Source organism: Dendrobates tinctorius, unplaced genomic scaffold (genome assembly GCF_039654945.1).
Source record: "Dendrobates tinctorius isolate UK_male_01 unplaced genomic scaffold, ASM3965494v1 ptg000062l, whole genome shotgun sequence".
Lineage (NCBI taxonomy): Eukaryota > Metazoa > Chordata > Amphibia > Anura > Dendrobatidae > Dendrobates > Dendrobates tinctorius.
In genome coordinates this window covers 28,738,931-28,756,768 of record NW_027361730.1, presented here as the reverse complement: position 1 = coordinate 28,756,768, position 17,838 = coordinate 28,738,931, and the positions used below count along the sequence as shown (strand labels likewise).

At 41.5% G+C, this 17,838-nt stretch overlaps 1 protein-coding gene across 1 annotated transcript in view; it reads left to right on the top strand.

Moving 5' to 3' along the window:
- Positions 1-17,838, top strand: part of NPTN (neuroplastin) — a 106,666-nt gene that overhangs the window by 20,686 nt on the left and 68,142 nt on the right. The window contains exon 2 of the mRNA XM_073579461.1: positions 10,743-11,090. Within this exon, the coding sequence (XP_073435562.1) occupies positions 10,743-11,090 (348 nt within the window). The remainder of the gene's footprint in view (positions 1-10,742; positions 11,091-17,838) is intronic.

Genomic DNA, 17,838 nt, shown 5'->3' with positions numbered 1-17,838 from the left:
GGGGTTGAATAATAAATGACCCTCTGAATAAACTTTTCACAATTTAAAAAAAAATTAAACAAAGAAATAACATTCTTTTTTGCTGCAGTGCATTTCACACTTCCAGGCTGATCTACAGTCCAAATGTCACAATGCCAAGTTAATTCCGAATGTGTAAACCTGCTAAATCTGCAGGGGGTTGAATACTACTTGTAGGCACTGTGTATATATATATACACACATACATACATACACACACACACACACATATGTGTGTGTGTGTGTATATATATATATATATATATATATATATATATATATATATATATATATATATATATATATATATATATATATACACACTTATCTCGGCTAAGATAAAGCCTAGATCCTCAGGCTACATTCACACTATGGGCGTAGCCAAGATCAAACCTAGAGGGGGGGGGCAGAACCTCATACTGTTCTGCAGAATTTCATACTGCACACCTCAGCTGCTGCAGAACCTCATACTGCACACCCCTACACTTGAAAATAAAGCCTGCACCTTAAGAAGATGTGGTGAATGCAGTCTATTTATTCCAGCTACCAGTTGATGTTGATGTGTTACTGAAGACGAGCAATGCCTGTCCTGGGCGAACTTTTGGGCAGCTATGAGGTGTACCTGACTGGTGCTAAAAAAAAGGAGTGTTAGTCTGTGTACTACCCGGCTTTCATTCTTTTTGGTACAGATATGATATGGATAGACATATGGATATATAGAGCAGATTTCTAATCTGCTTTTGCTATTGAAAACATTAGCTATGAGCTCAAAAACCTTTCAGGTGATGCCATTTTTTACAAAGCTAATCTGCTTTTGCAACTGAAAAACGTATACTCAAAAAACGCTGTGTGTGAGTGTAGCCTTAGATCAGGAATAGAACAGTCATTTATAGGACATTTCATAACTTTCCCAAATTCCTATGAAAAAATATTCAGCACATTCTGCATTGAACTACTGTACCCAATTTATTATATATTTTAGGAGTCGGTCCATTTTATACCGACTCCACCAAAATGAGCACCGACTCCACAGCCCTGGCGAAAAAGTGAAAAATAAGCATCCCATGCATTCCTATGGGATGCCGCAATGCTGTGCTAATGCTGCGTTTTTTTCCACGGCGGAATCGCTTTGCGGTAAAAAAACGCAGCATGCTCATTTAGCGGAATCGCGGCGATCCCGCACCCATAGGAATGCATTGTTCTGCTTTCCGCATGTGGCTGTGCACACCATGCGAAAAGTAAGCAGAACATTTGTGGATGGTACACACGATCCGGAGGAGGGGAGACTCTCCTCGGGGCTGTGGGTACCATATCCCTGTAAAAAATAGAATTAAAATAAAAAATATTGTTATTCTCACCTTGCGGCGTCCCGCGAAGCCTTCCCGCCTCTCTCCACGCTCCCGGTCCCAGTAATCCTTTGCGAGAATGACCGCGATGACGTCGCGATTCGCGGGAGCACAACGTCCCGCGGTCATTCGCGATGACGTCGCGGGAGCGCGAAGTCTCTCTGTCATTCGCGCAAAGGATTACTGGGACCCGGAGCATGGAGAGAGGCGGGAACGCTGCGCGGGATGCCGGAAGGTGAGGATAACAATATTTTTTTTATTTTTTTAATTAGGATGTAAAAAATATCTTTTACTACTGATGCTGCATAGGCAGCCTCAATAGTAAAAAGTTGGTCACACTCGTCAAACATAGGAATGCATTGTTCTGCTTACTTTCCGCATGTGGCTGTGCCCACCATGCGAAAAGTAAGCAGAACATTTGCGGATGGTACCCACGGTCCGGAGGAGAGGAGACTGTCCTCCAGGCTCTGGGTACCATATCCCTGTAAAAAAAAATAGAATTAAAATAAAAAAATCGGATTATATTCACCTTCCGATGTCCCGCGCAGCGTCCCCAGGCTTCAGCGATACACGCGGCAGGTCCCGTTCCCAGTAATACATCGCAACAATGACCTTAGGTCACGTCGCTGTCTCGCGATACTGTAGCGGTATCGCGAGACCACGACATCCTCAAAGGTCATTCCCGCAATGCATCACTGGGAATGGGACTATAATATAACCCGATTTTTTTTTTTTTTTTTTTTTTTTAATTTTTCTTTATTTTTAATATTAGATCTTTTTACTACTGATGCCGCATAGGCAGCCTCAATAGTAAAAAGTTGGTCACACTAGTCAAACACTATGTTTGACGAGTGTGACCAACCTGTCAATCAGTTCTCCAAGCGATGCTACAGATCGCTTGGAAAATGCTAGCATTCTGCAAGCTAATTACGCTTGCAAAACGCTAGTTTTTCCGTGGGAAAATTGCAGGAATTTAAATGCGATTTTCCCGCGGAATGGAATCTGGAATTCTCCCGGTAATTTCCGTGAGAGTTCTGCTATGTGTGCACATAACCTAAGCACAAGTTAAAACACACGGGTTGAATGGTGCTGGCTTTCCTTTTCTTTGTCTACGCAACATAGTTCATATTTTCTCCCATCAGGGCCTGCCAGAGGAGATCCTGATCGACCAAAGAACACCGTTTATATCCAAGGTAATGAGTTATGTAAGGCTCTCCAGATTACACAACTAAGGACGATTGTGTACCATCCGCAGACGGATGACCTGGTGGAGAGGTTCAATAAGACCTTGAAGTCCATGCTTACCAAGGTCCTGGAAAAGGATGGCCAAGACTAGGATTGCCTACTCCCGTACCTGCTGTTCTCTCTTGGGGAAGTGCCACAGGCCTCTGCAGGGTTTTCACTATTCCAGTTGTAAGGACAGAACCCTCAGGGACTTCTGGATATTGCAAAGGAGACCTGGGCAGCAGAGGTTACACCCCACCTAAGTATCATCAAGCATGTGGCCCAGATGCATGACAGGACAGTGAAGGATAGCCTCCTTCAAACACAAGAGGCCCAGGCAAGGGTCGGCGAAGCAGCGACAGTTTTAGCCCTGGAGATCAAGTGTTGGTATTGATACTCACTTTTGAGAGTAAATTCATGACCAAGTGGCAGGGGCTATATGAGGTGGTCGAAAGCTCAGTGACATCCATTACAAGGTCCACCAGCCACTGAGAAAGTATGTACCACGTGTACCACATCAACCTGCTTAAACTATGGCGAGACAGTGAACCGGTGGAAGCTACGTCCCTAAGGGCCAATCCTGAGGACAAGGTAGAGGATGTCACAGTGGCAGAGACACTGTCACTGGCCCAGAAACAGTGCATAGATCTGCTTCAGCGGAACCTGTGACCTGTTTTTGGAGTTGCCAGGACTTGCACAAGTTTTGAACACGAAATCTTGACGAAACCACATGTAAGGCTGTGTGCACACGTAGCATTTTTTTGCGTTTTCACATAGTTTTTAACGCGCGATTTTGCTGCGAAAACGCACAAAAAAGCATTCCATGCAATCCTATGGCATGCCGCACATGCTGTGCTAATGCTGTGTATTTTTCCACGGCGGAATTCCGGTATTTTTTTTTTTCTTTTTCATTTTCAGGCGCGGTTCCTTTAAAATTACCGTATCGGCAGATCCCAGCGCACCAACGGTCCATTGGCTCCCGTTGATGTTTCATGGGCCACGGATCCGTTTTCCGCCATTTTGGCGGATTTCGACTGACCTGAAAAACTGAAGTGTGAAACAGGCCATATGCACAAAGTGTTATACTAAGCTGTGTGATACTCCCGTAGGTTTAGCTAATTCACAATCCCACATTTGGTATTGGTGTAACCAACTGGGCCCAAGGGCAGAGTTCACTCCCAATTAATAACATAGCCAGCACCTACCTCTAACAGCAGTGACAAGAACTAGGTCTGATCACTTCTGTTTAACCAATTAGATGCCGCTATCGATCGGACAGTAGCATTTGCAATTTGTGCAGACTCCCATCATGTACCTCCTGAAACCCATTCGAGCATGGAAATTACAGGTTGCTGATGAGTGATCATGGCAGTCTGGTGCCTACTGAAGGTCTCCATCGCCACGGTCTTTATACTCCCATGAATCGCCACATTTGGGGCTTTATAGGAAATCATCACTTTTACTATATGCTGCGTTACTAAGGTAGAAGCAATAAAACAATCATTGGTTGAAATCCCCTAGGAAAGACAATAACAATAAGTAAAAGTTAATGAAAAATGAATGTCAGTCAATAGATATAAGGGACATTGCCATTTGGATAAGACACAATAAAGACGTACTCTCGCATGGTAGTAATAAAGATTTTTCAGTGGCTTTATGTACATCATGGCAAACATTATGATGCGTTTTTGCTGCATGCAGAAATGCATCGCACTGTCATTTTTGTCATGTAATTAAACACTAAAGTACCGTATCTCATCCTGGTTGATTTTTATCAGATTTCTCAGACATGAGCACCATGGAAAATTGTGCCAATCTGTCTTTATATACTCATTCTTTCAGGCCATTCCTACCTGTCCCATGTGCATTGAATGGGAGTGGTGGTGCTCATGAATGACCACCACTGTGATTAGAAGCCCTGGCTCCCCATTCTAGTGATTGGTGGATCACCTCAATGATCATATGTTTATCATGTATGTTTGTGTTAGCTCACAGTAAATATTAATCTAGAATTTGAAGAATTATTGAGGTACATGCCATCAAATGCACTTAACAAACCTTGACAGATAAGCCATGAGGGAACTTGTGCTTAGTGAAAAAATGTAATGGGTCTCCTCATGGAACTGTTTTTTTTTTTTTAAAGGAATCTGTATTTGACCTGAGAGCTGTCATTTGACCTGGGAGTTGCCAACTTTGTCATACAGGCATGCTGGAGTAGCTTCAGTCACCAACCAGATAATTGTGAGCAGTGGCTGTAAGCACGCCCCAGCACTTAGACAGCCCACTCTACTCTGGTGCACTACTGAGCTGGCTGTTAGTCAAAATGCAAGAACGTGCTTACAGTCACTTCTAACTGTATACTAACCAGCGATTGTAGCCTCACCGACTCGCCTGTGACTGAAACGTAGCATTGAAACTCTATTAACCTTATATCTGCAGGTTAATAGCATTTGGGATCAGGAGACGGGTTCCATTTAATGGTAATTTCTCTACATGGCTTTTTTGCTTAAATTAGAACTTATTTGTATACATCACCATATTGTGGGGCTATCAAACTGTTAAAACTACTTCAGTAGCCAACTACTATGCCTTCCCTACCTCCTTCTTTGACTACTGCAGCACAAGCTTTTTAGTATCTGTGCTGTTCATAACACAGGTTATATCAAATACGGTAGATTGTAAAATCAGGACCCATAATTCGGCACCTAAAATTTGTGCAGCACTTGGATGAGATTAGTTTTATTTTTCTACTGCTACAGTATTCTGCAAATTTTCTGCCTGCAAATTCTACCCTGTGTGGGCAAATGCGAAGAGCTGCTCTGTGACTACTCCCAGTGGACATACATTGGACCATTGACAGTTGTTAACACTTTGAAGTACCAAACAATTCACCGCAGAACAAGGCATGCTGTGAATTTTAACATTTGCAGTATCTCACACCCCCCCTCCAAAAAAAAAAAAAGAAAAGCTAAAGAGGTTTTATGTAACAATACCCATTGATGACCAATGCTGTATATCGGGTGCATCCCACAGATGTGCACAAGTTTCATTGCTAGTTACCTGCTGACATGCAACTTCTCAGCATTGTATGGCTTTGATGATTAATCTGTGGCCTACAATACACATGAGGCATTGAAGGCTTACTGTATTTACAGAGGTAAGGTGAAAATATCACAAATGATGTGTTGGATTTGCAGATTAAACTTTGTAAGCACATATTATTAAAATACTGCCAACCCCCTACTCTTATCTCAAGGGCAGACAAGGTGCCTGCTTTACTGTTTAGCTGGCTCGGATTCAAGAGCTGGAAAGTGAAACACAGGGTATTATCCATAGTCCAGCTGGCTGCCAGAAATCCACAATCTTTTATTAACTTTTTGTGGGCTTAGAATGTGGGCTTAGAAAGGGAAGGGCTTTGACTCTGAGCCTTGGTAACGAGAATCAAGTCATTTAAGCCATCTTACGTGGACTTATATTTAGCTCAGTGTTGAGCAATGTTTCTTTTTTCTTTAGATTTGGGACTGATAACTATTCTCCAGCCAAGTTGTTTCAGACACGAAAACCATTGAACCCAACTAATTTTGTGGCACTGAAAATGAATATGATGCTTAAATATGCATATTGGCCCTACTTTTCAAGATCCAGAGGAGGTTGTAATTAATTAAACACCTTTTTAAGGCAGGCTGATGGAAAAATTGTCTTTAGTGTTTCATCACCATTATTGCATTGGTAATAGCTCATCTATTACATCATGTATTTAGTTTGAGACTTCAGTATTCTAACATTTTAGGGTCACAAATCATTTCTGCTCCGATGACTAAATCCTAACTACAGTTGCATTATCTACTTCTATAAATGTTCTCTGTGTAAGGTATACAGTTTTTCGATTTCTTAGCTTAGATTCTTAGCATATTATAGCGCCAACGTATTCCGTATCACTTTACAATTTGAGCGGACTTGCACAGACAATAAAGACATTACAGAATAATACATATCTCCGGTACCAAAAGGAGTGAGGACCCTGCTCGTAAGCTTACAATCTAGGGGGGACTCGAAAAGTAATGAAATGTGGTTATGTTGTACAGTACAGCCATAATCTACTAGATGGGGTATGCACATAATGCTGCACGAACTGGTCGCCAGCCAGTATGTGTACAGTATAGACACAGAGCACTATAAGGGTGTGTGCACACACTGCGGATTCTGCAGCGGATCCGCAGCGGATTTGGCCCTGTGGATCCGCAGCAGTTTTTGCTGCGGTGTACAGTACCATTTTAACCTATGAAAAACAAAAACCGCAGTGCACACGGTACGGATTTTTCCGCGCGGATTTGCTACGGTTTCAAAACCGCATCATGTCACTTCTTTGTGCGGATTCCGCAGCAGTTTTACACCACCTCCATTGTAGAGGTGTCAAACCGCAGGCTAAACCGCAGGTCTTTTGACCTGCGGATTTTACAAAATCTGCGCGGAAAAAATAATCAGCAGGTGAATCCGCAGTGTGTGCACAGTCTAAAGTGCATGGACTGTGTGAACAGTTGTTACGGTGATTTTGAAGAAAATTTTGTATAAATACACCTATAATATTGAAAAAATCAATAAGCAATATTAAAAAATACAATAAAGCAGATAAAGCCACAAATGGAAAGCCACATATACTTTATTAGAAAATATAATCAATAAAATGCAACAATTAAAATATGTATTACATGTTAAAATAGCCAGTGAGCACAACAAAAAAGAAAAAAGGGGGTGACCTGGATACAATATAAATACAGTGTCAAAATTTGTATATATATCACTCCTAAAAAAAATATCATTAGTTATCACAAAAGAGTAATCTCTCATAGAGGCAAATTAGTAGCATACAGAAATAATCAAAACATGACTTTAAGATAATATAGAATAATGGTATCACTTTATGTAAATGCATCAGAATATCACTTAATGTCAAAAACATCTAGGAAAACAACATAGCCCAATACCATGAAAATAGGAGTCATACACATTGCCTGAAGTAGTCAGGATTATCCAGGTACCCACCACACCCGACGCACGTTTCGCATTGAAATGCTTCGTACGCTGTATGCAGCGTCCAATCCGCAGCAAATCCTGACAGTGGAAACATACCCTAATGCTATTGAGATAATGCCTGTCTAAGAGGGAGGAAAGATTAAAGGGGTTGTCCAGTCCACACTCTGTGTGACTGAAGACTTATGAATTCCCTCGCGCAAGTATTGTGCCCTGCGGGGATCCACCGCTTTCTGAACCCACTGGATGGCTCGTCTCTAGTCAGGGCGCAGCCTCACTCAATACAAGTGTATGGAGCGAGGCCATGCCCATTAAACAGGCTCTGTAATAAATATATATATCAGGCAGCACTCCAGTTCAAGGAAAAATTGAATTGTGGGCTTTAATCCAGCACCAATATTTGTATGCCTTAATGGTTAGGAGTGTTGATCTGTAATGTTGGAGACTTGGGTTCACATCCCATAAAGGGCAACATTTGATAATGGCTGTAAAGCGCTGCATAACATGTTGGTGCTATATAAGGAATTATTATATGTGATAAAGCAAGCTACATTTTTTTTTTTTCTGTTCTGTCACAGAATTTGTACTAAATCAAAAATTTAAAATGGAGTCCTTTGGTGTAAAATCTAATGCATACATAGGCACTGTGTGGCATCCTCTATTTTTGTGGCCATAGGATTATGGATCTGTATGACATGGTTGCATATTATGGCTGTGTGCACAAGGACTTGGGCAGAGCTATAAGGGTTCGTGCCCACGATCAGGAATAGCAGCGTTGTTGACTCCGCACATTTGTGCTCCGTTCTGCATTAGAAGCACAGTGGATGGGATTTAGATGCGGTAAATCCATGAAGTAACTAAAACACATTCGTTTATTAGAACGCAGTGTCCAAATCTCTGCAATTCCTGATCTTGGGCAAGTAGCCTTAGGCAGATATAGCTAGCTGTATGTACAGAAACTCTATGGGAATCAGAAACATGACGATGCTCACATTGTCTTCATGCCAAATTAATAATCACATTGCTGTGTTGTATTAAAAGTAAGCATATTAAAAATTGGGCCACCTTAAGCACTACCAAAGACAGTTGCTACAGCAACCTGGGGTTTTGACAAGCTAATCATCTTTACAGCAACCCACAGAAATGCTTTAAAAATATAATTTCACATGAAGTAAACACTCTGTAAAGTTATTGGCAAGCAGGTGATTAATATGCACGCTTTGTCCCTACTTTTGTGTATTTTGTAGCTAATGTTAAAGTAACTTAATTTTTATGTACAAGAAAATTCACCACACAATATGGCCGAATGAACTTGCATTTTCAGGGTGTGTGCACACGCTGTGGATTCTGCTGCGGTTCTGCAACGGATTTGGCCGCTGCGGGTCCGCAGCAGTTTTTGCTGCGGTGTACAGTACCATTATTCCCTATGGGAATAAAAAAACGCTGTGCAGACAGTGCAGATTTTTCCACGCAGTTTTCCTGCGGTTTTGAAACCGCAAAAAGAATTGACATGTCAATTCTTTCTGCGGATTCCGCTGCGGTTTGCCATCTACTCCATCGTGGAGATTAAAAACCGTAGGGCAAAACCGCAGAGCAATCCGCAGGTAAAACCGCAGGTCTTTTGACCTGCAGATTTACCTGCAGATTGATCTTACAAAATCCGTGCGGCCAAATCCGCACCCCAATCCGCAGCGTGTGCACGTACCCTAAAGATTTTTTTTTTTTCTTCCTAGAACAGCATTTTTCAAGCTGCAGATCTGAATTTTTATTGGCAATGTTAGAAATGGCACACCCACTTCTTAATTGATATTTTCATAATTGCACTTGGCACATTAATTTGTGAAATATTTCTTGTGCGTCTCAGTGTTGTGCAGTTTTATTGTAATTGTTGTTTTTTGTGTGTGTCAGGGTTGTTCCTTGCTAAATAAGTGTTGTGCTTGATCACGCTCACTGTGCCAGCCCTTCATTACCAGATTACAGCTCGGCAATCAAAGCATTAGTGGAGTGAATGTGCAGCTAATCTAAGGAAGCTGGTGGGCAGCTGCAGAGGATGCTGCAATGCAGGGCAGGCTCACAGACGGGGGGGATAGCCCAGGGTGCTGTACTGGGCACATTCTGTTGTAAATTCAGTGCTAGTAAGTATTGCCTCAAGATGGTTTCAGGATTTTAGCAAAAGTGAAAAAGGCAGCCATTCCAGACAGCCTGATAGGCTGATGGGTGTATGTGCCTGCTGGTGCTAGCACTTTTCCTCCTAACATTTTGTGCTTGCATAAATAATTCTAGATTGTTAAGAACAAAGGTGGGTTTTCTTTTCATTTTTTTAATTTACTGAATAATACACTTTAAGGCTATGTTTCCACGATGAGTATTTGAGTTTTTGATGTTGCCGATTTTCTGCACAAATTACTGTGGATAAAATTGGATTATTTACCTTATTTTTTTTTTTTTCTACATGCGTTTTTTATGCTCCGTTTTTGTCTTTTTTGCTATTTCATGCTGTAATTTAAGCTGCTTTGTTTTTGATACTTCCTGGTATTTCACTTTGACAAAACATTATTGATAGTCATGTGTGAATTACGTGCGGTTTTATTGCAATTTAGTGGAAACGTGCTAAAGTCCCATCCACTTGGAATTATAAAATGCTGCGATTTTTGCACAGCTACGCAGCATCAAAAACTCATTGTAGGATCTTAACCTAATGTTCTGCTTAGAACAGTAATTTCTGCTTGGTACTGATACTATGGCATCTGAGAATAGCATACCAAATGATTTTACAGTTGTTCTTGAATATTGTACTGCTAAATGGACACATTAGTACTTTTTTTTCTCTTTAATCTACAACTTGTAGGAGACCGTGATACTTTTAGGTTATTGATGATGGAGCATAGAATGTTAACCTGGTACGCTTTTTGTTCTGACCTATGTACCTCTATAAGACTTTTATTTTTTCACCTTTTTTCTTCCCCATCTAATCTGCCAGTCATACATAAAGCAATTCTATATAATCTTTTGTTTATCTGCATTCTTATTTGCTTTATCTTTTCTTTCTTTTTCTTTCTACGCCTTATCCTTTTCTTTCCACTGGCCCATTGCTGCCTCTCTGCTAAACCCCTCTAACCATAGCTGGGTTTGTCAAGTCGCCAATGTCAGAAACTAAACTAACAGGGGATGCCTGTGAACTGTACTGTGATGTGGCTGGCAACCCCACGCCAGAAATCCAATGGTGGTATGCTGAAGTCAACCGGGTTGAGTCTTTCAAACAGCTGTGGGATGGTGCAAGGAAGCGCCGAGTTACCATTAACACAGCCACAGGCACAAATTGTGTGAGTGTGCTGAGAATAACTCGTCTGACACTGGAAGATTCTGGCACCTATGAGTGCCGGGCAAGCAACGACCCCAGAAGAAATGACCTGAGACAAAACCCAGCCATAACATGGATTCGAGCCCAGGCCACCGTAAGCGTCCTACAGAGTGAGTCACCCTCCTCCCGTCTCGTAGTGGATTTGTAGTAGCTAGATGAGCTCTAGTGAAACTGTGTGTGCCCCGTTTTCCTCACAAACCCACCACCCGAGATCCTTGATAAACCATCTTGTTGTCTCGTCTTTTTGACCCTTTGATCCTTTTACCATGCATAGTCTTTAGAAACTTGTTTCAACTGTTGCTTTCTTATGTCAGGAATTGCAGAAGGACTCTTGATGCAGAAATATGCTCCCATTACTTGTCTTTCCCGGTTCCATTCTTGGTATTTTATTGTGTTCTGTCTTTACTTCTATGTATGACTTTTACTTTTATGATCTAACTTGCTTTTTCTTTTAGCCTGCATTACAGCTCTTCAGATAAATCCAGTAACCGTTCTGTTTTTCATATTTTATGTTTTTTTGAGTGAACAGTTTTTATAGTGTTTAGACTGTTTTGTTCCATCATTGTCTTTACTGTAGGTTCCCTTTGTATTTTGATCTTGGTGGCATTGGCTCTGTAGATTTCTTAACCTCTGGTCTAACTACTAAATTCAAGAGTCAGAGTACTTCTACTTTCTTTCTGTGTGCTATCTTATGATTTACATTTTCTAGCATGGTCATTTTGTTACAATGTTATTGTCACTTCATATTTTCTAAGAAAAAATGTTACATTTAAGGTATATGCCATTTTTGGAAAAGTTTTTTTATTTGTAATTAATCTTAAGTTTATCACCCTTACAAATTGTAACAGTTTACATTGAAGTTGAAACTGATATCTAATAGTACTGTGTTTTACCTCTTGTTTTACAGGCCATGTATTCCTACCTGTAAAATGACCTAAAGACCTTCCAAACCCCCTCCCCCTTACAATGTTGTAATGCGACAGATTATGTTCTTTCATCTCAAGCTTTGCAGAAAGGTGAAAGCTAACTCTGAATGGAGTACACTGCAGGAACAAGTGGACAGAATATTAAGCAGTCTGTTTTATGTTCTGGCAGCTTGTCCTGCTTATGAATCCTGCAGCAATGTATACTAGACTCTTACAGCTCTTCCTTGTGTGGTCAAAACAAGGAGTGTGTCTGCAACTGTTCATAAATATAGTTTCTGCGCTACGTAACTCGGTATACACATGCCAAGAGATCCATTTCTCCCTTGTAAAGAAGCTTTTGTTTGTTCAGGTATTAATCCACTTTTGTAGAAGCACCAAATTATGCATGCACAAGCTATCACAATGGTTACTTTGGAGGTAATTATCATTATTTATTCTTTCACATTGAAAAAAGTCGACTATTAAGCAGCTTCACAAAAACACTGGTGCAGATTTACTAATCGTGCCTAATTTTTAAATATAAACTTAACACACTGGCACCCAAAGATGTGTTATCACTGCAGCTAGTGCCTGGTTAAAGCCCTCATCCCCACCATGTCTCTCTTCAGCTTGTGGCCTGGCCTCATAGGAGAACAGCACAAAAAGAATGTGGGAAAATAGGCAAAAACTGTAAAAACAATTAGGACCTGTGCACACATTCCAGACTCGTCGCTTTTTTCTGTGCAGATTTGTCACAAAACCTGAAGGGTTTCCTGATTCTAGCAAAGTGAATGAGTATTCTGTAGTCTGATGCAGACATTGCTTCTGTTTGACTTGGAGATCTGGTGAAGATTTAATGTAAATTCTTTCAGCTTTTTTGCTGCAATTTCACTCATACTAACAAGTGGGAAGAAAGCTGCACCTAAGGCTGCGTTCACACGTCGCTTTTTTTGCGGCAGTTTTTAACGCGCAATTTTGCCGTGAAAGCGCAAAAAAAACAGCATCCCATGCAATCCTCTGGGATTCCACAATGCTGTGCTAATGCTGCGGATTTTCCCGCGGCGGAATCGCATCGCGGAAAAATACGCAGCATGCTCACTATTTTGCGGGATCGCTGCAATTCCGCCCACATAGGAATGCATTGTTCTGCTTACTTTCCGCATGTGGCTGTGCCCACCATGCGAAAAGTAAGCAGAACATTTGCGGATGGTATCCACGGTCCGGAGGAGAGGAGACTGTCCTCCAGGCTCTGGGTACCATATGCCTGTAAAAAAATAGAATTAAAATAAAAAAAATCGGGTTATATTCACCTGTCCCGCGCAGCGTCCCCAGGCTTCAGCGATACACGCGGCAGGTCCCGTTCCCAGTAATGCATTGCGGCAATGACCTTAGCTGATGTTGCGGTCTCCCGTTCTCACTGGGAACGGGACTATAATATAACCCGATTTTTTTTATTTATTTTTTAAATTATTTTTAACATTAGATCTTTTTACTACTGATGCCGCATAGGCAGCCTCAATAGTAAAAAGTTGGTCACACTCGTCAAACACTATGTTTGACGAGTGTGACCAACCTGTGAATCAGTTCTCCAAGCGATGCTACAGATCGCTTGGAAAACGCAAGCTTTCTGCAAGCTAATTACGCTTGCAAATCGCTAGTTTTTCCACTGGAAAATTGCGGGAATTTAAAATGCGATTTTCCCGCGGAATGGAATTCTCGTGGTAAATTCGCGGGAGTTCCGCCACGTGTGAACCCAGCTTAAAAGTGTGTTTTACTGTTGTGGTCTTCCTGCCAAGAGATGTAGACATTTCTGCACCAAATAATTAAAGGGAATCTGTCACCTATTTTTTGGTATATAAGATGCGGCAACCGCCATCAGGGGCTTATCTACAGCATTACAGAATGCTGTAGATAAGCCCCCCAATCTAATCTGAAAGAGAAGAAAAACGAGTTGTATTATACTCACCTAGGGGTGGTCCGGTTCGGGGCCGGAGGATGTCGCTGTTCGGATCTGGCGCCTCCAATCTTCTAGCGATGACGTTCTCTTCTTTGCTTCCCGTCGCAGCTCCGGCGCAGTGTGCAGGCGCCGGAAGAGGTCCAGTCTTAACAGGGCAGAGCAGTGCGCCTGCGCCAGAGCCACAACGGGAAGTAAAGAAGAGGACATCATCGCTAGAAGATGGGAGGCGCTGTACCGGACCACCCCTGGGTGAGTATAATATAACTTGTTTTTCTTCTCTTTCAGGTTACATCGGGAGCTTATCTAGAGCATTCTTTAATGCTGTAGATAAGCCCCTGATGGCGTTGGACGCATCTTATATACCAAAAAATAGGTGACAGATTCCCTTTAACTTGAACATACCCTTAAAATAAAAAATCTAAAAGTTCAAATCCCCCCACCCCCAAAGTTTATTTTAATTTAATATAGCCCCATTAGTTCAGCAGCACTTTACAGACATCATCCCTTTCCCCAGTGCAGCTCACAATCTAAATTCCCTATCAGTATGTCTCTACAATGTGGGTTTGTTCTGCTTGCACCCCAGCGCTGCAAAGGAACAGTGCTAACCACTGATCCACCATACTGCCCATTTGCCCATTTAGAAACATTTGGTTTTGCTGCATCTGGAAAAGTTCAATCTTTCAAGATATAAAATTGTACTGCTAGTCACCTCGCCTCCCACAAACAATGGAACAAAAGGTGATTAAAAAGTCGTATGTACCTCATACAACTCCATGGACACGCTACACATTTAGGAAGGGGTTAAAAATTGGCAACACTAAGAGGCTAATGCTGTCAAATTTTATATCACCTGCGGTATTTGTTGGTCTACCTTGCAGTGCAGCAATAATGCTTTGATAAGGCTTCAGATTGGCACATTTCATGGTCCATACATGAACTGCAAATCTAGGACTGACAGTGGGTGTCACAATACAAACTTACAGCCTCATAGACACACAAGACTGTAAGTTTGGGTCCAGAGACCTGCAGCCGGTCCGGGCATTATGGTCTGTATATGGAGTGTTGGATACATCCATCTGATCTCTGTCTAACGATGTCTTTTTTTTCAAGCCATACCCATTCTCCTTCTAGACCATACTTGCAAAGCAATGAGGAAAAAAGTATCCTGGGGTATGTTGCTAAGTGCCACGCTGGTGCTCCTACAACAGAAATGCCACAGCGGTAGTAATACATGTGAAGCAAGGCATGTATTCTAGTTTGTGGTGCAAACTGAACCAGATTCTAGTATATTTAACTTACCGTATATACTTGTGTATAAGCCGACCCCCCCCCTAATTTTGCCACAAAAAAAAAAAAAAAAACGGGAAAACTTATTGACTCACGTATAAGCCTAGGGTGGAAAATGCAGCAGCTACTGGTAAATTTCAAAAATAAAAATAGATGCCAATAAAAGTAAAATTAATTGAGACATCAGTAGGTTAAATGTTTTGAACATCCATATTGAATCAGAAGCCCCATATAATACTCCATACAGTTCATGATGGCCCCATAAGATGCTCCATACAAAATACACCCCATATAATGCTGCACAAATGTTAATGATTGCCCCATAAGATGCTCCATAGAATAATATGCCCATATGCTGCTCCATAAAGGTTATGGCCCCATAAGATGCTCCATAAATTATGCCCCATATGCTGCTTCTGCAAATACAAAAAGACATACTCACCTGCATCACTGGGGGCCAGGTGCCGTTGTCGCCACTCGCTCAGCGCGCACTAACCACGTCATCACGCCCTCTGCTGCCTGAAGGTCACTGACAGAGGACGCGGCAGACAGCGGCGAGCAGCGATGGACCGGGGACAGATGAATACTGCATATACTTACTCCCTCCTGGCGCTGTCTCTGCAGCCCCCCCATTTCTCCCACGGTCTTCCTTCAGCGGTCACATGGTACTGCTCATTAGTCATGAATATGCGCATATTCATGACTTTAATTAGTGGTACCATGTGACCGCTGATGGAAGGGAGACCGTGGGAGAAGCGGGTGGGGGCTGCGTAGACGTGCCGGGGGGGGGGGGTTAAGTGTGATCTACACCCCCGCTGACCCCCTGGCGTATATGAGTCGCGTATAAGCCAAGAGGGGGACTTTCAGCCCAAAAAAAAGGGCTGAAAATCTCAGCTTATACACGGTAATAAATCTTCACCACACTTTCTGAAGCAATGTCCTAAAAGCATGGTATTTATATACTGGTTAATGACCATATACAGTATATTGTGCACTCATTTTTAGCAAGCAACTCTTCACATTTGAGCTAGAATCACATACATAAGTTTTTGGCAGTTTGTGGCAGTTTTTAATGCTAAACCCAAAATTGGTTTCAAGTGAAATCGGGAAAGTAAGAACTTGTACTTCTTTCTTCTGGCTTAGGCTGAATAAAAATAATCTTCAAAAACTGCATGAGTGATTCCAACCTTGGGTTATGTGCACACATGTCACATGAAAAGAACTAATAAAATGCCAAAAAGAATGAACATATGTACTTCAATGTAAAAATAGCTTGCTGGGCATATGTTCCAGCCTACTGAACTTATTTTAACCGTTTTATGTCTTTAAAGATGTGAAGCGTTTCAGTCACCAGTACATTCCTGTGACATCACCCACTTGGCAGATGCTCACAGTTTTTAATATATAAAATATGAAGAAAAAAAAAAACCCGCTGCAAAAGACGTCTAAAAAGAAGCATCAGGAAACACAATACTGGCATTTTCTTGAAGCATCTTTTCCCACAGAAAAAAAACCCATGCAAGTACGTTGGCGCCTAAAAGATGCCGTGTGTACACACCATTAGTGAAGTATACATTACTTGCAGCCAGATTGGATAAAAAGCTAGAAATGTATGCACTAAGCAAATGATTGGCATATGTCTGATTTTCATCAACCTCATTCTATATTTCTTAATTAAGATTTAAAGGGATTGTCCAATCCCTTCTTTAGTGTCGTAGTTCCTGTGTTAATTTAAAAAAAAAACAAAAAAACCCAAATCCTTATGTCAGCACCCTGTTTCCTGTCACTCACATGACATTGTTGTAACACATGAGCATTACATCTAATCGAGGCCGCTTCGCTCAGAAGAATCTTTGATATCTGATCGAAGTGTGAAAACAGGCAGCCCATTAGTAGTTGCTGATTGATGTCATGTGAGCACGTTAACCAATGTCACACAAGGTTCCAGATATCTGGTGTGGCCTCTTTGGAAGGTGGCCATTGTGGGAGAGAGCCATTGTGGGAGAGAAGTAGGAGTTGTTGTTTTTTTTTTTTTAACACAAGGGACGACAGCATTTAAATTGTACCTGTTTTTGGTAAACTGGGAGTAAAATGTCTGTCTGCCTCTAGTTCCTCCCACCTTCCCCTCTCCATAGACCTTTGAGCACCATTTGCCATCTCTTAAAGTGAGCTTTTAAACTGGCTATTTCATCTCAGCCAGGTATATTTGACTCTAGCGCTGCTGCATTTCAGAGAAAAACATTTTAAAAGCCGCCTGATTTGCTGAAATCATGCAGCCAGTGTCTGAAACATGCTGCCAATGGATCGGGCGACATGTGCCAGTTATGAGGTTCCCTTTAACTCAGAAAAATCTGGACAAAGAAGCAGATTTTTCTGAGATATTTTGCAATGTTTCTTATTTTCACGTGCACGATTGATTTCTGAAAAAAAAACAAACCTTTGACACGCCCTTTTTTAAAAAGCGTATGTTATATACTAATCGTAAAATAATATTAGTCTGGAAAAGAAATGGGGAGCAAAACAGCACAAATATGGTTTTATCAGATTATGTATTTGGTATAAAAGAGGGGCGCTTGCTCACCTGATGGTGTTACAATTGCAACAGTTTCTAGGCATATACCAGCTGCTGCAAACCATGGGTCATTGGAGCAGAAGATTGGCGGTACGGAAAACGAGCACTTTTTTTTCCTGCCCTGCTGGTGATATCCC